Source organism: Ambystoma mexicanum, chromosome 5q, assembly GCF_040938575.1.
Source record: "Ambystoma mexicanum isolate Mex_15411 chromosome 5q, UKY_AmexF1_1, whole genome shotgun sequence".
In the NCBI taxonomy this organism is placed as follows: Eukaryota; Metazoa; Chordata; class Amphibia; order Caudata; family Ambystomatidae; genus Ambystoma; species Ambystoma mexicanum.
This window is the reverse complement of record NC_090933.1, coordinates 853,316,984-853,344,204: the sequence shown is the minus strand read 5'-3', so window position 1 is coordinate 853,344,204 and position 27,221 is coordinate 853,316,984. Positions and strand designations below refer to the sequence as shown.

The window sequence follows — 27,221 nt, the reverse complement described above, 5'->3', positions numbered from 1 at the left end:
TATTTACCATCCCGTCCTTTGAGGAACAAGACCCGGAAATGCTTAATGAATGGAGTGATGCAACCAATAGTTGTTCCAAAACCTTTTTGAAATTACTGGTAAAAAATGCTGGTGCCGATTGTGAGAAAATATTGTAAAAAATAGATGAAACAGAAGTAAAATTTAAATCTGTCTCTGAAAGTGAGGCAGGCAAGAAGCAAAGTAAACGTGGAGAAGAATTTAACAAGTTACGAAGAGAATATCAAATTAAGAAAACAAAGGACATTTTATACGTGACAAGGAAGATTACGAACAAGGACGTGTTTACACCTTTGCACGCAGGTTTGATCAATTGCGCCTAACGGCAATGAGCAAAACCATTGAAGCACCACAAGAAACAGAAAACCCACTTGGTGACACTTCATAAACTTCTGAGTCAGATGTGACTGGCAGCGAAAATGAAGAACCCAATGTCAGTCTGAATTTTTTAGACGGGATGCGGCTGCTGTGACAGGATGGAAGAGCCCAAAAACAAGGAAGAGGAGGAAATTCAGCATGGAGACGAGGAAGAGGAGTCAGAAAACTATGAGGAGGGGTTAGAGGGGCAGGAAAGACCACAACCAACACTCCAGTGAGATCACTGCGCTCTGGCAAATAGATACCCGTATTGATACCAGCACAAGCGCCATGAAGGTCATCAATCTATCGAAGCATGTTCTTACTGACAACCAACTGAAAGTTCTCCACTTGGGTCTCAATTTGTGTCCCAGTGCTCGATATGATTACATGCAAACACGCATTGATTTTGACCAATTCATACGCAAAATGAGGCTCCTCAAATTTTTTGCCACCAACATCTACGTCAAACCAGTTACACAGAAACCACAAAGACAAACGGACATCACTATTGGTGAACTTTACAGTCTTTCCACATTAGTGGGTTTGGAAGAAGGCCTGGATGACACTGCAAATGACCAGATCGATCTTCCTATCCTTAACATAAAGACAGATTGGACTCCCGAAAGCGGTCTCAAACAAAGTCCAGGTTCAACCGCATTGCCACCTGTGGCAGCAGCATTGCAGCCTTTCATACCCTGGTCATAGAAGATGTGAAACATATACGCACTAAAAAGGAGAAGAGCAGATGTGGAAATATGTTGGTGCTTAATAAAATTGCCCTCAAGGAATTGCATGAGCTATTAGACTGCATTATCAAGCTGTCTGATAAGGGTCGCAACATAGTTCTTATGAACGGGGATAACTATGCAAAGGAAGCATACAAACAACTCAACGATAAAAAAATGCTACAAAAGGGTAATGCAGAATCCTATTAAAAACCTGGAGATGAAGTATAAAGCATTTATTGCCGAATGGGAGATAAAGGGCATCTTAGAGGAAGACAGCTGCAGGTTTCTCTTCACCACCAATTCTGTGACACCGACCATATACTTTCTCCCCAAAGTGCACAAAAACATCTCCAAACCACCGGCCAGACCCATTGAGACTCTTTCAGGCTCTCTTCTCGAAAATATGCCCATGTTCATTGTTGAGGTACTTTTCCTTTCGTGTCATCACTTCCCTGCTATGCTAGGGATACCACTGACTTCCTCTCGCATATAGATGATTTACCTTGGGAAGATGACTACATGTTAGCAACCTTGGATAAAATGTCCTTATACACCTCAATAGAGCACAGTTTTGGTAAAAAGGCTTTCAGGTACTACCTCAATATACGGTCCTTGAATTACTTGCTACATACAGAAATTATACTTGACACGATCGATCTTTGTCTGAGTAACAACACATTCCTTTTCAACAACGAATATTAACGCCAGTTACAGGGCACTGCCATGGGCACTACGTTTGCACCGTCCTATGCAAACCTAACTATGGGCTTCTGGGAAAGATTTACTGTGTGGACTGAACAAAATGAGGTAATGACAGAAAAGGTGGTCATTTGGCTCACGTACATAGATGGCTTGTTCATCATTTGGAAGGGCAGTGTACATCAATGGTTGGAATTCGTGAAATTGTTGAATACCAATGAAAACAATCTCAGTTTCACAGAGACACACAGCCGTACCTTCATCACATATCTGGATGTCAATCTGAGAATAGTAGACCACAAACTGACAACGGAACTGCACAGGAAACCTACAGGGACCAATGCTCCCCTACACGCAATGTGCGGGCACCAGAAGAATTTGATTTGGAGTGTGCCCTATGGGGAATTCATTTGTCTCTGAAGAAATTGCTCAACGTTGGAAGTCTTTGATAAAGAGAGCAAATTTATTGCGCAGGGGTTCAGGTTACCTAAGAGAATTTTCGAACGTGCATACATAAAAGCTCGTACTCTTGAACAAATGAGTTTACTGACTATATCCACAAACGTGCAGAAACATACCTCTAATGGTAAAGTTATGTGATTGATATTAACTTTCAGTACAGCAGCATAATCAAACAAACAGATTTTGAAAAGACATTGGAAAATTCAGATGGCTGACAATGACCTATGTATCAGTCTGAATGCGCATCCTGACATTTGTTACAGAAGAAATCATTCTATGAAAGACACACTTGTCAACAGCTACATGCAACCAGACAAGAAGGATGATAGCAGGATGTGGCTTCAGGTTTCCAGGAAGGGGTTCACTAAATGCACCAGATGCAAGATGTGCAAATATGCCAGCAAGTGTGCTTCATTTAACCATCCGGTCCCAGGACATGAGATTGTATCAACAAATGGTATGTCGGAAGCACTAAATACGTATCCAACAACATGTAAAAGCCATTACCAACAACGATATCAGTTACCCCATGGCGATTTTTTTTGTTGAATACTATGGTATACTATGGTGGAAGTTGGATAGCTTTGGCATCCACAGAATAGTGATGGGGCAATGTGGTAGGGATACAGAATGTGCCCTAAGGCAACAGGAAACATGTTGCATTTTGGATTTTGAGAGCAAACAGCCTAAGGGACATAATATGGATAAAGTACTTTACACCTTTTTGTGCCAATGACTCTCCAATGTAATTTTCTTGGCCCTATGTGAATCTTCTACCTGGACATTTTTCCAAGTGGTCCTTTTGTACTTCAATTGCAATCTTCCCTTTGAATTCTCACTTGTTCTCTTTTCCCTACTTTCCTTGTGTTTTTTCTATATACCTTCTCTTTGATTGGATACAGTGAAATTTCCCTTTCATTGAATGGGTGTGTTTATGTTCGTAGTTGTGCTTTTGACATATTCTATTCCTGTTTTAATGTTGTGCCTTTACAGTCATTTGGTGGTGGGTGAATCTTTTCTTCGATATTTCTTTTGTCTTTTCACTTGGAGGTTTCATGATTTGTATTTCAGTTCTGGGCTTCAATGTTTTCCAGACAGCCGACATTTATGATTTTTTCTGTCCACTTTTCTGAAGGAGGAAATGTCATAAACGGCTGGTATAACTCTTGCACAGCTGATTTTCAATGTAGGATCGAGATATGAATCACTGTTAGTTGCACTGTTATCCGTAATCGATTGTTCGACTGCATTAGCACTTTATAGTAAGCACTTTATGTGGATTTGTACTGTAATATGCCCTTCTGTAATCCAGGGTTGAGCCGGATATATTTTCATGATAACCATGTATCTAACATCGGAATGCATTAGCACTTTAAATTTAGCACTTTATGTGAAATTGCACTGTAATGGATCTTTAATGACATATAGTTGGGTCATCAATGTCAACTATTCTTTATGAAACTAAGATGGATATACATTTGCACTGTGTCCTTAACAATTGATGGTTGGAGCACAACAATATGCATCTTTCCTCCATTATGTGAAAAGGTTCACTGTGCACTGTTTTCTAATCTATTAGAAGATGGTTTAGCAATACAGACTTGCATTGCATTTGCAATTTACTGTCCGGGTATCTATCAACAGTTGTCTAATACTCACTATGAGATTAAAGATCGATATGCATTTGCATCTTCCTTTTTTAATAATTGGAGGTAGATGGATCATACTCTGTTTTTAAGTCTCACACCATGAGGCCATGTTTACTATGCACTGCCTCAGCATTTTAACAATTTGCCATATGTTATAGGAGTGTAAAGGTAGATCACATGACACAATTATACTGTGATCAAGTGTGCTTTGCATTTTCATACTATTCAAAGCATGGGATGTCAGCAGTATTGAAGCACGCTGCGTATTGCAACACTACGAGATCATGCTTAACAAGCACTAACATTGTACCCATTGTATTTCTGAATACAGCTAGAAATCCATTCACAGTTACTAAAGATCACATGCTCTTCATCTCTTACATTCACTGCACCTTGGAGCAATTCATGTTCCATTATTGCAACATGTGCCCCACAGTGCTCCCATCATGCACCTATTACGCATGTATGCAACATACATTAAAACATGTGTGGGCTACAGCACTATAGCCCCTGTGAACAGTCGGGCATATGGCACACACTTATTTAAGGTGGCTTACATAAATCATTGGGCAAACACCACATGGACTACATATACCAGCATGGGACGGTAGATATATTGAGACCTTACACCTTTGTACGCTCGTTGACAGTGGAACTCTATGTCCAAAAGTTAATAGGCAGGTAATTGGTCCCTTCTTTGTGTTCTGGTTGTAGCTGTTGCTGACACTGTCTTCCTGTATACTCACTGATTGGATGCCTGGTCAATGTGTGTACAAGCTACAAGTAGTTGCAAAACGTTATGCTGCCTAATTTTCTGCACTTTGTGTTTTGGGAGTTTTTAATGGTGTTTTAATATGTGCATAATTCACGAATAAACTACGAACTTTATCACTGTTTTGGACTCGGATTCCTGGTCTCTACTTTTTTGGTGATGTGGATGAGTGCTCTTCTACTTTTGCTGGTCCACCAGCAGCATTTTTTGCATGAACAAGCAGTTGGCTTACTGCAAAATGCATTGTACTGCATTTTTTTCCCTGTCATGAAATAAACTAATTTTGGTCATCTTTGCAATGGACGAGTGTCTTTTTTGCAGACTTTGCATTTTCAGCGAGTTCTGCTGCTCTGGGAAGTGCAATCCCATTTGTGCTAAAGCACGTTTATCATATATATATATATCCATCCCCGTTCTCCGCACCGTGTACACGGTGCAGTCCTGAGCCGCACTCCTGGAGTTGTGTGCCAATGTATATTTTACATGGGATCTTCTTGCCTGTTCGTGGGTGGAAAATAACATTCCCTTTTACTACAGAGTTGCAATTGATGCAGTGTAAGCAGGGCAATGTGCCAGTACGGTGTGATGTCAATTTTTTGGAGGGTAATCTCGTCTGTACTAGTTCATCCCTGAGGTTCTTACTTCTCTGGAAAGCAAACACAGGTGGTTCGTTGAACAGATCTTGTACTCTCGTGTCATTTTTGAAAATACTCCAATGTTTTCTGATTGTCTTCTTGATTTTGTTGCTTTGGATGGAGAATTTCGACACGTTCACAGGAGATTTCAACTCTCTGACTGGTTTCTTTGACATGGATAGTAAAGTATCCCGATCTAGGCTGTTGACTCTTTGAACTGTCGAGTCCAATTCTTCTTGGTGGTAGCCTCGTTGAAGGAATTTTTCTTTCTTTCATTACTGGCACATTCCCCTGCTTACACTGCATCAATTGCAACTCTGTAGTAAAAGGGAATGTTATTTTCCACCCACGAACAGGCAAGAAGATTTTTCTTAAGACATTTGGCACCTGCGACAGCACCAACATCATTTATGGTATTAAATGCCCCTGAGGAAAATATTATGTGGGCCAATCCACCAGAGCTGCCAAGATACAGTGGAATGAACATCGGTCCTGCATCCGGAATTCCAACCCGAACTCAGCCGTGGCCCGTCATTGGGCCTCAAATAAACACAACCTTTCACAGATTAAGTTTCTGGTGTTGGAGGTCTTAACCAGAAAGAACCCTCATGAAGATCTAGGCTTGCGCCTAAACTGAAGGGAAACATTTTGGATCGATAAACTCTGTAGTCTGGTCCCAAATGGTTTGAATGAAGAGATTAATTACCACTGTTACATATGACTCTTGTTTGAAACATCACGACATCTGTATTCATCCCATTGACATGTAGATGCACTTCAAGCGTGAAGTTTGTTGTTGACTCTGTTCTGTGTTAATTGACCAACATGTTTTCCATATCTTGTAACATCTTGGATCCTGTGTTACCTCAATAACTACCTCACTGCAAGTCCCGGACACTGGTCTGGGACACAAGGTGCCGCCTGTAATGGGCGACACCGCCCGCGACGAGGTTGTATCGTACTTTCAACCATTGCTGATTTTATGTGATTCCATGCACTATCTTCCTTTCTGATGCAAATTAATGTACCAGCTAAAGTTTAAGTATCCCTCAATAGGAGTGCCACAAACGAGCCTCAGGTTAATTTACGTGTTTTTATTCACTTATTGTTTGCTGTCTTTTATGTAACTTGATATGCCAAGTGGTTTTCTTTCTGTTCACAACGAACCCCATTGTGGTCCCTTTAACACTCAGTGATTTCCTTAATTTTGGGCTAGATACATTTCTCACACAGAACATTATACTGGTATGCCCGTAAATTATATACTTCTCTTAACTGTGCAGGCCTACACCTGCCTTACACTCTGCTACGTGACCGTCGGCCGCCCAATGGCGCGTGTCGGTCATGTGCAGTATAAATTAGCCGTAGCCCTGGCAACCGCCTAACACGGCATTCTGAGATTCAGCCCGACAACTGCACGCAGGAGCTTTCTCCCGCTCCGTGTGCTCAGAGGTATGAGACACGATTGCAAGATTTGCAAACCACCATTTGAAATCCCGGTTCGTTACGCTGTCTCACTCACACTGAACCTTTCCCTTCATTAGATTCCATTTGTAAACACGATTGTGTTTAACAATATAGCAATAAGCCGGGGGGGCTAGCTTCCAACACTTAGCACCCAAAAACTGGAACGCTCTCCCCACAGCGCTCAGGAACGAAAACTCTTACCATGTCTTCCGCAGACTACTCAAAACCACGCTGTTTAACTAACTCCACCCCACCGTCCTAACTGTTTTTTCACAACTGTATATAAATAAGCACAACTGTATATAAACATGCATATATGTTCATCAATGTTTCTATATCCATACCATGTTTGCCTGTAACAAGTGAGAATGCTTTCAGCGCCACAATGCCCATGGGCAGATGTGCGCTATACAAATCCAAATAAATAAAATAAAATAAATAGCCGCTGCAACCACGGCTCATCGTTGCGACCCATGCTGCTGTGGGCATTGACAACGAACGTTCTCATCTATGCAACGCTATTAAGGTAACCACAGTTTCTTACACATCTGTCTGATTTTGTTATGTACCATACAATTTACTTATTATTTCTATCTATTTTTTCTCATTTAATCCTTCTGTAAACTCTACTGACGGGTATGTTGACATCGCTATTATTTTCACAAATATATGTAATTGTTATGTTGACATTGGTGCATTATGTTTATGTGCAATTGACTAGACTTGCCCTGAAGAAGGAATTATTTCCGAAATACATTGGCTTTAGTCTGTATTACATATGAGTTGCGGCAACTGCTCCCTCACTAAGAAGATATTAGTGACAGCTTTGTTTTTTCTTCGGATAAATTACTATTTGAAAACCAACAGACTTCCTCTTTATTTTTTATTTTTTATTTTTATTACATTTTTGAACTTTGAAAGAATACCAGCCCGTGTCTGGGCCCCATTGAGAGCAGCTGTGTGACCTGGTATTTTTACTCGGTCTCTAGCTTTTGTTGTATTTTTAAGTCAGGGTGTCTCCAGACTTGTCACAGCCAGCACCTTCTGAACTACAATTTGCATACTTCTACTTCCACATTGATTATAAGATTGGAAAAGACTCCTAATCAATTGGTGCCCACTCTCTTCTCCGTTTGACGTTTGCTCCATCACCTAAAGAAGTTGATTGAAGAAGTGATGCAGATTTTTCCCAATGCTAAGGTGGTTTTCTCAAGCATACCACCAAGAGGGGCATGGGAGCATGCAGTGCAATTTGTCCCCAGCCAGAGCTCGGAAGGTGTTTCAGTAACAGAGGCATGTGTCAATTATGTCCACTGCTGGGATGTTCTCTACCGACTCGGACATCATTAGTGAGTGAAACTCAGCCAGGAAGTTAGGAGGAGAAAAAGCAGAGGCAAAGAGAAGGTTTTTGATACACTTCCGGAACCGGCGATGGTTCTCGTCACGTTTCAGGGATGTAGGGAGGCTGTTGCAGAGGGAGGCCTAGCCGAAGAAAGATCAACCACCAACTGATTGCTTGCTGAAGCGAGTGACCCTGAGGGAGTTGGAGGCGGATAAGGGAAGAGCTCGAGCACAGAGATATTTAGGAATTGAGAATTGCAGGTATTGAGGCCCCAGGGCCCAGAAGGCCTTGTGCATAATGCAGACGTTGTTGACCTTATTCTTCGCAGCTACTGAGAGCAAATGCAGACATTTCAGTCCCAGAGAGATACGATCCCTGGGCTTGAGTCCAAGCCCAAGGCGCACAGTCTTCTTCTGGATGAGTTGCAGAGGGCAGAGAGTACAAGCAGGCAGATTTAGAACAAGGCTGTTGCAATAGTCTAGCTCAGAGCGATCCACAGCCGTAGAGACAGTGAGCTTTTCGGACGTTGCTTTAGGTTGGTAAAATACATTCAGTGCTTGTTTTGGTGGCATATTTTTACGATTTATGTAGGAGATGCGTGAGTGGGGAAACAAATTTGTAGTATTGTCGGAAGAAAGGAAGAAAGTTCCTATTTCGACATTACAATGGGTGATACAGGTAAATGGAAACATTGCAAGCATACACAATTGAAGTGCCACTTGATGATAGTGGATGGGAGATAAAAACAGTAACCTTTTTAGGAACATAATCGTAGCTCACTGGCAGATACCGTGCGCACAGGCATACTGCAGAAACAGTTTTCATACCTCCACTTTGTGGTGGGTGCTCATGTGGATGAATGTTGATGCACAAATCTTGCATTCTTTTACTGAAATTACTACTGGACATGCTTTCTAATGACACGACACTTGGAGGCTCAATGTGCAATGGTACATATGCAGTGTTGTACAGAAGTGATAGTGTTAGATGCGAACGTCTTGGATGCCATTGGTGGATGTGTGTGTGACTATTTAACAGTACCCAATGAGGTAGTGATGGACAAAAAATAGTGGAAAGTGAAGAAGAACAACTCCTGCTTTTCTGGGCGCAGCCCGTGCGGTACTTGGGAAAGCGCACGTGCCACATTCTGCGCTTCTCACCATGCTGGCCAATGGAAATGGGACTGTGGGGATTGTCCAATTAGGTGCTCACTGTGTGCGTCAGAGGAAAGGGCCGCAACATTTTTTTTCATTACTCTGTGTAGTGAGGGTGGCAGGCAGAGATTGAGAGATGCACTGTTTTGATAGTCGTTGATGCCTTTGTGGAAGATCTGTTCCAGTATGCCATCGAAAAAGGCTTTTTTGGCAATTTCGATTTGGAGGGAGTGGATGCTTTGTGGTCCTTTAGCGATGTTTGTAGTTTCAGCGGTCTGCTTGCAGAATGTCGACGAGTGGCCACTTTCGCAACTGTACATGGTGTGGTTGTGCACTATGGAGCGTTGCATTTGGGTCCCATGGCTTGCTCCCATGTGTATCGTCAACTGAAGAAGTTGATGAAAGCAGTGAAGCGCATTTTTCCCACTGCCAAGGAGCTTTTCTCATGTATAACACTGAGAATAGTATAAGACTATTCCAATGATTGTCGTCGCCAGCCAGAGGTTGGGAGGGATCTCATCAACAGAAGCATGTGTGACTTCTTGAGTACTGCTGGGATGTTCTCGTGTGAGAATGACAACATTGGTTCTCGATATATGCACCTTTTCAAAGCAAATGGCATTTCATTGTCGACCAGTGGCAATGATATTTTGTTTTACAATCTACAGGCTGCACGGAAGACCATATAGTAAGAATGTGATCTGACCTACAAAACACATAAATACTTATAAATACTGAAAAAAAAGGTGTTTCTATGGCAGCATCTTTTTAAAAAAACTAAAGAAAAAGGCTCTTTTCAGAGCTGCCACTACTAACAAAGTCCCCTAGCCTGGTTGAAATGTATTCCCCCACTCCCGTGCGCACACAGCACGAAAAGGCAGCAAACATTGCGATAGTTGCAGGGTTTCACGTGTCACATATGCACCTTTTGCAGATGGCGGCCAAAGAAATGGGCCTGTGGAGGCTACGGGATTGGTCAATAAAGTTTCTTGTTGTGGTTTGTACGCACAGACTGTGGTACACAGTGTATTTGTCGACAGAAATGCTGAGTGTGTGGTTATGGATGTGTGCTTCACGAACCACAGTGTACGGTATTTGGGGAGTACTAAATACATTCATTGAAAGTGAATGTAAAACACTGTGCAGTGGCTGATCGTTTTGGATTCTATCATGTGGATCTGTACTGCTATGGAGTACCTACAATGAAGTCACTGATTTTGGTTTGTCTGTGTGAGACTTTGGTGACGCACAATCAAGCCGACATTATTGTTCCTCATTGTGGAGGGAAAATTGCACAACATGTTACACACGTTTCAGTGCTGTTTGCAATGAAGGAGCCACTTGCCTAGGTCATGCGTCTGTTTCGGTCTCCTGCATAATTTTTTTATCGCATTACGCAGACACTGATGTGGCTGCGTTATTTTTCATTTGATACGCAAATGGAGAAAGCACGGTACATTGTGAAGAAGTCTATTTGTGTCTTTTTACAACACGTGCCAATGGCGTACTTCAAAATTGGGAATATGACGTTTCACAGCACAAAGAGTTTTTCCCACCAATAACGTTCATCTTACTATTCCTGCCATTCTGATTTCTGCACGCCCTATCCAAATTGCCTTGCTGCCCTTCTTGGAAGCACAGGAAGATTTTTTGTAGTAAGTGTTGCGCACTTCCCCTCTTCAAAATGCACTGCAACATGTAAAGAAACTTCTTTCCACAGTGAGCCCTCTCTACCCGATTCCACCAGAGTGTTTTCCACAGAGCCACGCCTCCCTTCATTTAGCGCACATTCTGTGGCGCGTATACGGTGCGTGGCACCCTGCATCCGTTCATTGGCAATTCCATTGTTCAACTCTGAAAGGAGCTTTCTTTATTTAACTTTTTCCCTTTTCCAGTTGATTTCGATTTATTTTGGTCTTATAACTCACGCCACAGAAAGAATGGAAGGCACGGGCCGGTAAGGAAGGGGCAGCACCTACAGGGATAACATAGGTGACGTGCAGAGAGAGGGAAATGTTGGGTGGCCCTGACCTAAATAGGTGCCAGTCATTGTCATGCTCCCGGATGAACCCTTCCCAAGCACTTCCAAGTAGCTTCCCTCTGTGGAGTAGTGTTTCGCAGTACATTCACAATACAGTGCCCTTTTCTGGGCAAGGATCTGTAGCGCAGCATATGGTCTGCAAGGATGTTTTAAAGCTCTGACGCCCTACAGGAGTGCCCCTGTTGGCCGCAGAAGATGTGGAAAATGCTTGCCATGAAATTACCCTACTGCATTGTTGGAAGGCCAGTACCCTACCCACTAGTTCCTTGTGCTTCCATTTCAGTTCTCGTCACATGCAGTATGGACACTTCATGGTATACCATTAGCTGTAGGACTAGCATTCACAGAGATTAATACATTCTGAAATACAAGAAAGCTTACAACAACGAGAAACGCAGCTTCATTACATGGAATAGGAAGATAATTATTCAGCGAGACCCATGCGGCTACAGTACTTTTCTAACCACCACTGACATTCTTTGCGCTCTGAAGAATCTGCTGTCTTTTTACTTCTTTTTACATGCACTAGTATGTGCGTGACCAAGCCGCACCAGCTTTGCCATTTTGCAGACTCACTACAAACTGTCACACCTGCAGTTAAAGGTTTTCTCCAACTATATGACCAGCAGGCGAACCCCCGACACTTTCCGTCACAGTGCTCAGTGCAGAGACAGTGTGTCTGTTTCATGGGTCATGGAAAGACAAGCAGCACATAAATCAAATTAATGTGACATTTAACACGCCCACTGTACACTAGAGGTTGCTGTTCTTTGTTTTCCAGTGGGCCTCATACAGCCAGGCGTGCTGCAGCCATAAATTGGTAGCTGGGCACAGCAACTCACGTAGTCGCCAGGACTCTGTGAAATGTGGTAGCCTACCGCATGAATCCACAGGACTGCCGACAGGGGCGGTTTTAACAGCATACAGAGGATGCCCAACTCATGCGCATAGCTGTACAACTGATACACGTGCGCTCCCACAACTGATTAAAAGTGCATTAGAAGATGCAGCCACATGGCCAGTACTGGACTCCTACGGATACCTGCAGTGCGATTGCACATAAGCCGGCCAGGTGCAATCTCCCTAGGAAACCTCCATATTGCTTACCTGCAGTCATCTCGGACAGTACTGTGCCACACAGATTCACCATGCAATGTTAACACAAAAAGAAAAAATCACTCACACGCTCACCAACACTTAACATGTGCACCTTTAATTTCTAAGATACGACAACACTATTAGGAAACGGATGGGGTAGCACAAATGGATACATACACAGGAGAATTTGTGTTTTCCACACGTTCGTCATGAGGGCAGCCAGGAATCAGTGACAAAATGTTGTTAACGGGACGTTATGGTTGAGTTGAGGTACCAAAAACCTATCACCTTTACAGAAACAACCATGCTAAAGCAACATTCCAGTTATAGTGCCCTACTAAAAACCTATGAAATTCACTAACAAAAAACATTGATAAAGGGACGTTATGGTTAAGTTGCGTTACTACAAAACTATACCCTTTACTGAAAAAACTATGCTAAAGGAAGGGTCTGGAACAGTGCCCTACTAAAAACCGATCAAATTCAGTGAAAAAATATTGGTAAAGGGATGTTATGCTTCAGTTGCCCTAAGAACAACCAAGCAACGTCAGAGCAAAAACTTTTGTTACAGGGACGCTACAGTTACTTTGCACTAACAACAACCTATCCATACTATGGTTACAAGTAAAACCGAAACCCCCCAGAAATTCACCAGTTATGGTAAGCTAAGCACCCATAACTCGCGCCACCACTGTGCAATGCTAAGATTAACACCCATGACATCAAAGATGACATCACAAATGTCATTGATGACACTGATGACATCACATGTGCATTTACCTTTCATAAAAAGCCTCCACAAGGGATTGTCAATATAATGTTGGCAGAAAACTTTCAGAGGTCTTCATGAGATACATAATTCATTACACAATGCATTGCTATAAACACCACTGCAGTACAGAGTTTTTTCCAGTATAGGAAACAACTCATGAAGAAACGTAGGCATTGTCTGCAGCATGCACCATAGAGGTGCAATATTCAAATGGTTGCCATGTTGGAGAGTAAAATGATGCATGCATTAGTGTCAGAGTTTTGCATACTGTATTAAGTAGCTAACAACAACTCACTACATATTTGTACTAGTACACACAAAACAAAGAGTCCACAACGTACACAAATGAGCCCATATACAGGGAAAGTAAAGTAGGCAAAAAGCAGCAGTATTACCAGAAAGTGTTCATAACCTATCTGGTTGTCTTCATGCATACAAATGCTTGCTGTGTTTGAGGCCTGCTTCTTCCCTTATTTATATGCATCATATGCTGTGACTGAACCCTTAGGAAAGTAACATAAGAACATATGAGACGGGTAAGGTCTACAAACATAGTACCTTTTGAATGTTTACTTCCCCGACTGTCAGTGAAGAGAACCACCTGCCCTGCATATGTTATTGAACAAAAAAAGAGGGAGCCAGACATGTCATGTCATCAGTGATGTCATCAATGACATTTGTGATGTCATGGGTGTTAGTCTTAGCAGTGCACAGTGGTGGCACGAGTTATGGTTGCTTAGCTTACCATAACTGGTGAATTTCTGGGGGTTTTCGGTTTTACTTGTAACCATAACGTCCCTTTAACAAAGTTTTAATTTTGCTCCCTCTTGACAGAATCCCAGCAAACTTTGCAAAAACATGCATAGCTTGATCTATTATCAGTTTACCAAATGAAGTGTAAATTCGACAAATGGCACCTCATTTATAAGCCTTTACATTATTTTGGGACCCCCTCTAATTTTGCCCCCTCTTCACAAATTCCCATCAAATTTCGGAAAAACATTCATGACAGAATCCCACCAAACGTTGCATACTCACTCGGAATCAGCTGAGAAATATACATGCAAAATGTCATGCAATTCTATTAAGTGGAGCCAAAGTTATAAGCCATTCAATAACTGCATTTCAGCAACCCTGTAATGCTGAGGTGTCCGCAAACTTTTCAGGACTGTTCGCGAACATCCGAACTGTTTGCAGACTTTCGCGGTAAAAAACACCCGTTTTTATGCTTCTTGCAGCCATATCCCATCCCATCCTCATCACCCCTCACCTCCCCAGATATTATTTGATAAATATGGCAAGGGCAAAGTTGTGTTTTTTAATATGTTTTTACCGCTATGTCCGCGGACACCAGCCGATGTCCGCGAATCCAAGATGGCGGGCGTTTCCAAAAATCTGACGCACTTCACACTCTTCACCATCCAATCAGTGAACACGTCGCATGTCCGCGGACATGACGCATGCCGTTTAACCAATCGGTGTCATGTCCGCGGAGCGAACAGGGAAGGGTGTCCGCGGAGCGTACATAGATATCACAAATTTCTGTGGCCTACTTTTTGGTCATTTTAAATAAACTACTGGACGGATTTTCACCAAATTTACAAAAGCACGCTTTCGGGACCAAGCCGCTGCTCCTGCTGCAAATTTGGTGAAAATCCATCCTGCGGTTTGTGCTGTAGGCGTGAGCAAAGTTTTTAGAAACTTAACCATAACTACCGTGGCCGTGTAATATATATCAATGAAACTCCAATATACAATAAAAACGGTACTCGGAAACACTAAAAAAACACACCTGTAATGAAGACAGAGAAAGGCAGAGCATGATGATGTAAGCACTCTGGAGAGTTAGCAGGGAGGAAAAAGCAATACATCAACATAATGTCCAAAGAGGATACGTTTCTTGGAGCAAAGGTGCAAAATGTGCTTAACCAGTCACTAGGGTCCCAACAAAGGGACCAGGAGGGGCAAGAGCTCTCAATGTACCGATTCAAACGCTTAGGCAGCTTGGTGATATTGAACCAGGCTTGGAGATGCGATGCTTGCGGTTCAAATGTTTGAATACGCTAAGTCGCATTGATCTCAGCGTGAGTTGGCATGGAGCCTGGTTCCCTGTGCTCTGTGAGGTTCAAAGTTGGCATGGTATGATGTGGTTCAAGTGGTCAAGGGGGAGCACATTCGAAACAATGAGTACTGCTGATTCAGGTTGGCAAATGATGCAATGGCTCCAGAGGTTCGAGTTTAGCTGTGATGTGAAGTCATGGTGGGTCAATGCTTTGGTCAGTGACAGGTGACAGGCTCTGTTGAGGCAATGCAGCATTGAAATGATGTGTAGATCTGAGCGGAGACTTGAAGTTCGAAGGCAAGTGCTACAGACAACACCAAGGGTCCTGCTGATTTGAAACCCGCAAACACTATTTGACTGTGGTTCGAGCAATGAAAAACAGGTGTTTTTATTGGGAGAACCCTTTCTTATAAAGATAACCAGCCACAGGGAATTGGTTGAAAGCAAACCTGCTTTATGGGGTCCAATCCTTGTTTAGATAAGTTGCCTGTGGCATTTTCTATCACACACTAAGTTCTTTGCTGTGTAGTAAGTGTAGGAGACAGGAAGGAAAAAGAAGCCCACAGAAAAACAAAAGGGAGGAATCCTTCCTTTCTTCCTTGTGTTCTGCTTAGCCTCACTGCTTAAACCCAACCCCTTCTTTTAAGCCTGCACTTCAAAAGGCATCTCTGGTGTGCAACTGCCTAGTGCTAGAGAGGCCTTTTTTTGTTAATTGCCTCTTTGAAGCAGGCACCCAGGATATCTACAGTTGTGATTTACTGATCTTGGCAGGAAGGAGTTACACATTCTCCCAGAGTGTTAACAGAGGCAGACATCCTGTCCTTTGCCCCACTCAATAGAATGCAGACAGTCGTATGCCTGAAACCCACATCGCCTCTCATAGTTGGTCTGAGCTCCCAGGGTTGGCACCGGTATGCTAAAAATCAGATGTAGCGTTAAGAATTATGTGAACTATCTGCCACCATACCAAAACATAGGTTTGGTTTATATTTCTAGATTATCCTGCCACCAGGTGATAGTTTAGCATAATTAGTATGATTTTGGAACAGAGGTGCAGATTTAAAAGCTGAAAATGGGGCAAATGTGACCTCTGAACCTGCCCTTTGCCAAAAGTGTTCAGGGGGACCAGGCAGCTGAGCATAGGTGTACACATTGATTTGGGCATGGAGCTTGATTAAAGCGGGGTCTGTTTAGCAGACCACCCTTCCTGAGATGGATTGCACACATCACTGTATACGTAATTAAAAATAAGCAGGGCTTTCTTACCCTTGTCAGATGGCGACCCTTCACATAGATTAGTGTCAGAGGAAGAATGCATTCTGTAATTAAGAGCAGCATTTCTACATTTCATTTTTTTCCAAGGGCTGAATGGGTCCCCTCACAGACATATTATGCCACAGTTTTGGTCCCAATTTAAATCTCAATCACACTAGACACAGCCTTCTAAAATGCTGATTATAACATCATGACTAGGTGGCTCCTTGTCACTCACTGAGGCGGGACGGAGGGGGGGGTCAATGCACCATCACTTGCATGTGATGGCCCTAGCATCAAACACACTGGCATCCGGAGGAGTGCACACCCTAGCCATTGCTTTAAAAACATAGTCATTTAGGTGGCTGCAGTTTGCAATAACTCAAGTGGACATGGGGTTGAGCTCCTACCTAGTCTGACCAGAAAAGATTGGAGACAAGGGTCCAGACCCGGAGAATGCCTCATCAACTGGGTAAAGCCTTCATCAAGTGGGTGAAACTCTCAATCAACTAGGCATCAGATTTTGATCCTCTCCACCAGTGTTATTTTGTTTTAATTTCTCAGAATCAGGAAACCTTTCTGATATTTGCAATTCCAATACAGATCGACAAACTTAAGCAAGAGATTGCAGAGATGGATAGTTTATAAAGCACTAAACAGAAAAACTTAACAAAAATGTATGATAATCTGAAAAATTATTAGGATGAAGTTAAATTAAGAAAATTCTGCAAATACTTTAGAGATGTTCGGGACTATCGAGATTATCGAGTGAATACTTTTCAAACTAAATATGATAATCAAAAAACGATGTCAAGAGAGAGTACACCAATTACCTTCACCAGTCAGCTTGGATATTGATACAGAGGGGGATACTATTCAGACATCTGGACCCCTTTCCTCTACAACTATACAAGGAGCAACTAGTCCGGGAAAAGGTTTTTTAGAAGGGATTCAGAGGTACAGGGAAGGGAATCAAATAATAGTTACCAGCTGGTTAAGGATGCACTTACTGGAATCATCCATATTTCAGGATTGACCTTGATATTGAAAGTACATAAATAGTTTATTTGAAATCTCAAACGCACTCATAGTTATTATTACTAGAATTCAAGGGGTTATCGCAGAGGTCTGGTTCACCTACGTTTATAATGGTTTACTGGACAGGTGTCCTCTATTCTGAAACATCCAGCGCTCAGAAATATCAGATGTCTCATCTTTGAATAACATGTCTTCATAGACCACACATGTTTCAATCTACTGTTTTACGTGCAGTACTCCCTTCACAGTGTTACCACCATGGATGATGGGTGACAAACTAGAACGTAACAGAAACTTACCATCAATGCACTATACACACACAAAGCATAGCAAAACTGTATAAAATGAAAATGCAAGGTTGTATTTTGCCTTCTCAGATTACAGTACCATTACAGCCCCACTACACACATCAGCACAAACGGTAAATATGGCTGCTTTTTTGCCCCCTCAAATTTTAATTGCTTGGTGCGATGTGTGAGGAACCCGAGGGCGTCCTCACTTCTTTTCCCATTTATCCTCCTCTCAGGTGGTTAGGGAAAGGCCATTACGTTTGGATACTGACCCTGGGGGGTGGATATGCGAGAGAGGATCACCTGGGTGGAGGGAATTTGGGGGGGTGGGAAGAGGACGTCCTTAGGTGAGACATGGTATTACCCAAATTCCTTTTCATAATGAACTCGCAATGCCACAAATCTACATAGGCTATTGTCAGTCCTTTCCCCATTCTTTCCCTAGAGCAACACATCCACATTGTAATAATGCACACACATATAGACCTCAACTGGGTACTGAGAAGAGGAGGAAGACAACAAGAGCAAGTCAGGACTACCGCTTCAGCAGTGAGCAGTCTAGTCCTTGTTGATCCAATCAGGATGGCTGGGCCTTTAAAAGGCAGAATCATTACAGAAATTGAGGCATAAGCAGCAGCTGGGAAAGCAACTCTGGATCAGCTGTGTGGCAGGTGGAGCACTTGAGACCCGTGCAAAGATGCAGAGTTTGTGCAGCAGGAAGAAAAGCTGAGGGACGCTGGAGGCCGGTAGAAAAACGAGAGAGGGAGAACGACGTGACCAAGCAAAACTGTTGTTAGAATCCTGATCTGCAGTTGGAGCATCAGCAGGGGAGCAAGGCTATGGAGAGCCGCTGGGAGAAGAAGCGAGGTACTGCACAGGAAGGCGAGAACCTGTGGCAGCAGAGGACCCCTCAAAGCCATATGCTCTGACTGGTGAGTGTGCAAGGGAGGGGTAACACCGGGCTGGCCTGCGAAAATGCAAACCAGGCAAAGAACACTGTTTTGAATAACAAAAAAAAGACTTTTCATGAGCAAACAAAATGAAAGGCATTACACGTACTTTTGAATACCGAACAAAAACCATTATAAGTACTTTTGAAGATCGAATGAAATGAAAGCCATTACAATTACCTTTGAATACTGAACAGAATGAAAACAAGTTTTGGGCCCTCTTGAATATTGAATGGAGTGAAAGAAAGTCACAAAGTGAAAGCCATTGAATATCGAATCAAATGAAATCCATTATAAGTATGTACTTTTGAATACCAAATAGAGTGAAAGCAAGTTTTGAGCACTTGTGAATATTGAGTGGATTGAAAGAAAGTTGATGAATTTGGCACATACCACGAATTGTATAATCAGAGACATAAGTATTGGCAATGTTAAGAGAATACCAAGAAGGGTATGATATGAGAGACCGAGCATTGGCAACAGCCAAAATGTTCAAGCAACTACATGTTATGAGGCAACTCATATTGGCAAGAGAAGGAGAATACAAGAAAGTGCAACAAATGCATGGTGGACAACCAAACAAAGGTACAGTGTCAGGAGCGTGGGACACATGTAAATAAATCAAACATCACCATTAAATTTACAGTGGCACGTTGTTAATGATAAGGAGCCAAGAAGGGCTATCCATTGCGTGGCCTGTAATGGGTGGACCGTGTGGTCCAACAACTGCGCCTAGACCAAGTGTCCCTCTGTATGGAAAAGCTAAAAGCATCCATAACGAAGGTTGTGTTTTACAACAGTCGCTTATGTGATTTTGAAGATTAGAAATTGAACTGAAAAAATTGAAGTGCCTATGTGAACAAGTGAAAAGCACCAATATGAAAGAGCTGGGCTCTGTCCCAAGGAACTGTGTTGTTTTTTAAAAGCTGGAAGATTTAAACTCTTGTGGAAGGCATCCCCGTTGTCCTGTGAACTGTTTTGAACTTGGGGAAGGGGAAGCTGATTATAGCCCAAAAGCTGGAAGAAGCTTTGAACTTTATTTTGAACCCTGCTCATTTTGAGGCTGTCATTCCTACACATTGTATACAGTTAGCTGTGAGGGGAAAGTATAGGGTTTGGACACAGACAGTGATTTGATTTGGACTTCCTGACACAGACTACCCTTAGTTTTCTTTAAGTAGAGAAACCTCACCTTAGCGTAGGGCAAGTTAGGCCTTACTCCATCTTGCCTTTTAAGTTAATAAAACTTCTGTGACCCAAACCTGAATCTGTTGTCTGCTTCTACTTTGTTAGTGGGATTATATCGCGCACCACTGCCATTTGCCTGGTTCCGGGCACTGGTGGGTGTTACCATAGAAGTCATGTCTGTCCCTTGGATTTTATTTGCATTTTGGGGCTTGTAGTTCTTCCATTTCCCTTTCTAAAATTAGGACTACACATACCAGAATTGCCAAGTACAATATATGCATTGTACATACACTTGTCATTTACACAGCACAAATTGTCATTAGGAACAACCCTCAAACTGAAAAGTGTGACTCATGCATGTCACAGTGTAAATAAGGTATAATGTTACTTTGAACCCCTAAGAAGATAATAGCAGAGTTTGAGCTGGGTCACAGTGTGCACGTCATTTTCCTTAATCAAGAAGTTGATACCAAACAGGCACCTAAATCTACAGCAAAACAGTAAAAGGAATGTTATTTTTCCAGACCCCACAAGTTTTTCTCAGAGAAATTGGGAGAACCGAATGTGCATTGACTTGCATAGAGAGGAATGATATTTTAAGAGGGAAAGCACACAGCTAGGAAAATGAAAACATTTTCATTCGAAAAACATCCAAGAATAGGGATGGTTGGCATGTCTGGGCACCCCCACCTCTTAAAGTACACATTGCAACACCCTACAGAATTCCTGCGTGATACAGTATACAGTAAAACACGTATTTGTCTGCAATGCATAATTCTCCTCTTTTGTCAGTGTGCTTTTGCATTGGTATGGTAGTAAATGGCAGGTCACATAAGTGAAAGCCAGAGAATGACATTCCATTTCAAGATTTCTGTAATGGAGTATCTAGCACCAAAAAGCTCCCTCAGCTTGACACTCATCTCTGGGCCAATGATGTTAAGCAATGCAGGCACAGCAGGTATAGTACAGCAGATGCAGTAGCTGTGAGGGGTCAGATGCGAGAAAGACCAATATATAGAGCTTTCTCACAAGTAGCCATTTTATTTAAACAATAAGGGTGAGACAAAAGCCTATCTTTCCCTAACCTACCATGGGTTTCCCTGCCTATCAAACTAAGGCTAAAGGAAAATGACCTAATATCCAGCGTTCTCTGTCCCTCACGCTCATACATGCAACAGAATCATACAGGGATTATCTGGATGTTCAAGCTTCATAAAATAACATTTAAAATCACACAGAGAAATTATAAACATAAATACTTGTAACCAGGTTTGAATTCCCTTCCCCTGGGTCAATTCACGATGTTTCAAACTAAAGTTCAAAATTAAGACAGTTTTCACTAGCCAAGTTCCGCTTGAAATATAGCACAAAGTTCTGTTTTCAAGTAGGACTTCTCACTCTTCAACTGCTGTTTGACAAATCAACAATACTTTGTTTTCATATATTACGTCAGTATTGAATGTAATTATTCTCTTCTCTGATGACCGATCATCTTTCATTGACTCACATGTTTTTTTCATAAGCAACACAGTTTTGTCATGATGAATCCACAATAGTTCATCAGTACACATCAATGGATATACCACTGTATTTCGACCACAACCTCCTACCACATTGTAGCACTTAAATGTCTTCTTTCTGGTTCCCTCACCTGCCAATTGAGAATTGCACCCAAATTGCCTAATTCATTAGTTTGATATTCAAAACGTTCCTTCTGAGCCATCTGTCTGTTTTGGGGTCCCTTCGGTTCACGTAACCAAGGCCAACTCACTGGTCTTTCTGTGCGTCTCTGCTGGACCCACTTACGGACATTACATATAGAGACATAAGAAAAAAATGCGAAAAGCTGCAAAAAGCCATTGATCACACTGATGCCTCCTGGATCCCATCTAATTTGAAAAAGCGCTAAATAACGAATAACTATAGGAATTGGCTACATAGATACAGAACTTCTCATGACAATGTACACTGGCAAGCCATGGTTTAAATTCTTTTGGCAGGGGTACAAAGGAAACTATGGGCACATTTTAGGGCGGTCGCCAGTAAAGATAACCAAGCTCTGACCTGCTGCATAGACAGTAAAACTTGGGTAAAACACCTTGAGGAACATTTTATTGGAGAATCTGTGATCTGATAACAAATTTCACAATACTACGGGATGATGTAATTGATATTATTAAGAAATTAAAAACATCTCGTGGCCCAGGCCTGGATGGTTTGTGCAACATCTTTATTAAGCAAAATGCTGACATCTGGGCCTATGTTCTACTCATTATATTTCATAATATTTTAGATATTGGCGTGATACCCAAGTCTTGGAATACCTCTATAACCATACCCATATTTACAAGCGGAAACAGAAATCTTCCAGAAAAAGATTGTTTGCTAGCACTTACTGATGTGCCTAGCAAAATGTTCTGCACTCTGGTCCTTTGGGAAATAAATCTGTGGATATCTCTGAATAACATTCTTAATAAAGCACAAACCGGTTTTCGTAAGGGCTATTCCACCACCAACAACATTTTTTTCATAATACTCTGATCGAGCAAGCAAACAGTACTTCCGAGATACCTCTCTACAATATTTTTGTGGACTTCTGGTCTGGATTGGATAGGGTGAATAGAAGTATGCTGTGGGCAAAACTTGAGCATATGGGCATGCCGGCTCATTTACTATACATTTGCATACTAATGGACAAACAAAACACCACTAGAGTAAGGCTAAATAATCTGGGCTTAATGTTCGATTCTATACCAGTTAAGATGGGAATCCAACAGGGCTGAGCCCTGGCACCCATGTTTTTTTACTTATTCGTGGCTGATTTTGGCGTCTTCATTGAAAAAATGAATGACTTCCCCAGGATTGGCTTGAATAAATTGGGATGGATCTGTTACGCAGATGATATTGTCATTTTTGACAATACCTATGTGGGGATCTGTAATAGTGCAAGGGCAGTGTGCTTGTATGCTGATAAAACGGCCTGAAAGTTATCAACAAAACACAATGCGTGGCCATTGGGAGCAGGCGCTGCAAAAAGATTTCTATTCCTTGTAGTATTGGTGATATTAAAAGAGTTAATTCATACAAGTACCTTGGCTATATGTGTCAGAAAAAAACAGGGACCAATGAGAATTTGCAACTAAATAACAGGACTAAGGTCCTTTCTCTCATGGGAGCGGTCCTGTCATTCTCCAAGGAACTGCAGGATATAGCCTTTGCGGGATACGTACTGTATATAGACAGAAATGAGCATCACCCTTTCTTTACGATCATGAGGCCTCTCTTAGTGATTGGACACCATGGGCTGATAAAATTGAAGGAGTGATCTGGAGGAGAATTTTGGGTTTGAGCAATTATACACATATGGAGACTATTAGGGCTGGAGGTGGGATTCATTTCTCTCTCTACTATTATTAATTTAAATAGAGCAAAGCTGTATTTTAAGATTATGTTCTCACCTCCCAATGCATTTCTGTCTATATTACGCACCCCGCTGATTTGTGGAACCTGCGCGGCTATGAATGAGTTCAAGTCTATGAATGAGGGCTTCTTTCAGAGGCTATGTTGGACACCAAATTGGGAACATGGGGAAGGTGCAATGATGAAATCTCTAACTGACTCTGCTGAGAAGCTTGATTGGGCTAATAGCCATGAGAAGGTTGCTAAAGTGAAATCCCTTCACACCTTCTCCAGGATGGCCTTTAACTACAAGGAACCCCAAGAATATTTGAAACTTCTTCCCTCTATGGTAAAAAGTCAGATCTTCCTGAATATCAGGTTAAATAGGCTCCATGTGCTTGAAATTAGAGGTGCTTAGGCAGGAATCCCTGCACATGAAGGAACTTGCAGAATCTGTTTTGACAGGCAGGAAGTGGAATCGGCTAGGCATGTCCTTACTAAATGCCCAGGGATGAGATCTATTTATGAAAGATATTACTATAAATTCGTGGAAGATCTAGAAGATATAGCTTGCGAATGTTTTGGCTACGATGTAAGTCCGGCCATAGCCGTAGTAAGATCATTGCCATAACACAGGTATGGAAATGTGCTGATAAGCTCTTGCGAAAGTTTGAAGATGATGTTAAATTGTTGGATGCACTCTCAAATCTGCTTCCGTATACACCAGATATGTTATATCTGATGACTTGTTTGCTCATTGTTTACCAATCTTCATATGTAGCATTTGGATTCCATTTTATTTCACTTTATTTGGATGTTGTTGCTTAAATATGTGTGTTGTCTAGTTCTTCCTTTTAGATTTGTTAATGCATTTGCTGGTTTTAATGAGATCGATAACATTATTTTCATTTGATGTGCTATTTATGTGTAAAAAAATGTTTTCAAACTGTATACACAATAAAAAATAAAAAAAACATATAGAGACTTGGTGAAGCATGTTGGTGCAAGGGGGTTTACTTTAGGTAAAGCAGTGTCACGAATTTAGCAGCAGTATCCAGTCCTAAAAAGCTATTTCATGTCAAAGGATCTTGCCAATGGGAAGTTTCAGCATTGGAAAGATCGATTCAGTGATCCAATGACTGAAGAATTCCCGCTTTTCTTTTCACAAGTACTGCCAATTTGTGAGCAGACCAATGCATTGCTACAGCGAGAAGAGCTTATGGTTCATCTACTTACAGCACTATGACCCTGATTCACAGAAGCGTTTTATAATGGCGTAATCCCATAGGAAAACGCTCTGTGAATCAGGCCCTATGTGTTCTTTGGTCAACAAGATTTTTTCTCGTTTTGTTTTGATTTCTGTAATTAAAGCAGCCAATTACCCAGTAAGCATTGCATATCAGGACCCAAATAAACTGCAAAATGATCACTTATTCATTGGGGCGTCAACAGGATCTTCTCTGTCATAACTGTTTGAAGGTGGTGATATCACGTAAAAACAAGATGTGGCTTTTTTTGCAGCTTGTCGGAAGTTCTAAGAAGCAGCAGCATCACATGCTTTGCAAACACTGCCGTTTAATGGGGCCCCCCTAAAGCACGCAAGGCTGGTTGATGTGACAAGGAGGGAAATGGTTTCCTACGAGTCTGTTGAATACTTTTTAGACAGACAACCACCTTTTTAAAGAATTCTGACAGATATCTCACTCACAATAAGTTTGTGGAGTATCAGCCTTTGGCTGATGATGAAATTCCCTGGGATTTGTCAAATAAAGACCATGATGACATTTAATACATTAAAGTGGTACTCCTGATTTTAGTTTTGCCTCATTCAAATGCTCAGGAAGAAAGGGTGTTCTCCACGATACGAAAGAACAAAACAATTTAGAAGCAGCTTAGATGGTCCAGAACACTATCGTCCATTATATGAGAAAATTACACACCAATGAAGCCTCACAACCTTGCCGCAGATTGAAGCCAAACAATGATTTGATAGGGCTAGCCATAAAGGCTACTCAAGCATACAACCTAAAGCATAAGAGCAAAGGTAGTTGACTTGCAAGCTGACCAAGGAATAATTTTTCAAATTGAGGCTTTAGTCTCCAGATTGACGTACTGTCTCTGTTCCACTATTTCAAGTTTAAACGTCATGTGAGCACAGTTGGTTTCTTGTGACAGTTGTACATTTATTTTTAAGCAGGAGTGCTTCTGGTGAAAAAAAGTAATAAACCACAGTTAGTTAATATTGGGATTTTTTTGCGCACACCTTCCTGTGATGTCACTTCCTCTAACCCGGACACTACCTCCAGTGGCCAACCCAGGCTCTCGCCCTCCAAGCAGTTGCGAAAGCTATGCCTTACTTACCCGTCAGCGCCGCCATCGCCGTCTGTCCAGCTTCCTGGGTATGCCGTAAGCGCATTTGTTGTTTCCCAACAGGCCACAGTTCAGTGAAAGTGGCTTGTCTGGGAATTATTTTGGCCAAAACTGGGTAGTACCGATATATACTGGAAGTGATCATTAGCCACGAACATTGTTACATTTTAAAATAAGGGAATTTTCAAAGTTAGTAGAATTAAATAATGTTCTTTTTGTTTTTTCTTAAATGCCCTTTTGCATTAGAAAAAACACACAGCACCCACCTCAAGTTAACTGTTCTTATTCCTCTGTTCGTGTTGCTGTCAGAGGGGGTCACCCTAGCACATGAGCACTGGACAATGTGACTGTCAGGCACATAGAAAAAGACAGAGATATCATATATATCATGATATACGAGATGTTTTCATAAATGATATGTATGAATTCATGATCTACATGTCCTATATATCATATCAAATGTATACATACAGCGCCTTGATGCCTCTGGTGATTTGATTGCGGTATACAAGTGAGATGATGATGATATACGAGATATTTCATATGAGGTATAAATATATATAAAATATGCATCATATATTTATGAATGGGCCCTATTATGTGACGTGCACATGACGTACTGTAAGTTTGTCATGGAAGAGAGTAGAGAGAAAAGAGCAACATTTACAGCAACAAGCAACATTACAGCACTCATTCATTCCTGTTTCTCGTGGATACTTTCCTTGAAGATAAAAGTCAGAACGTTCTTGGCCAAACCTTTTCGCCTTCGTATCATGTGATCAAGATATCAGTAGATGGAACCTTGACCGACTACATTTCTGAGCTTTCACCCATTACAGTACTGGGGTTTTGTAAGAGGCATTAATTAGATCCGTATATTCTACGGTGGCAATTACTAATCTTTACTTGATGGCGTGTAAACATTTTGCTATCACTGTTTTGCTCTATGACTGTACGACGCTCAATTGCTCCAGAGCTGCGTTCATGCTGAACATATAAGTAATATGAATACATATTATTATGATGTGTTTGCTGCGCTATGGCACTTGCTGCTATGAGTGACTGCCACCGGACCTTGAATTTGTCTTTCATTTTAGAAATGTACACATTTCCCATCACATACAAGCACAGAGATCTTTTGACTGGAGAGATCACAAGTTACCTGCGTCTTTGCTCCAGAGGCCTTCAGAACATTAGTTCGAGCCATGGCTGCTGCACTTGGGATGCAATGGAAGAAAGAAGGAATCACATTGCTAAGACCATGAGCCAGTAACTCCTGCGAAATTAAATAAGAGCACACGTTTTCCCCTTGTATATAACACCACACTTTGTATGCAAACAGTATATTTGAAAAATGCACATCGATTGCATTGAATTGAATGCAACAACCTGACCACACTGACATGACTTCGCGATCCTACATCAAAATAACACACGTAAATAAATACTCTCCCCAAATAATCATAGCTTTAC

The 27,221-nt window shown here is 41.7% G+C and overlaps 1 protein-coding gene across 1 annotated transcript in view; it reads right to left on the bottom strand.

The window, feature by feature from the left end:
* The window catches only part of SLC26A7 (solute carrier family 26 member 7), an 888,192-nt gene that overhangs the window by 203,392 nt on the left and 657,579 nt on the right, over window positions 1–27,221 (bottom strand). The window contains exon 8 of the mRNA XM_069622129.1: window positions 26,911–27,024. Coding sequence (XP_069478230.1) covers window positions 26,911–27,024 — 114 coding nt within the window. The remainder of the gene's footprint in view (window positions 1–26,910; window positions 27,025–27,221) is intronic.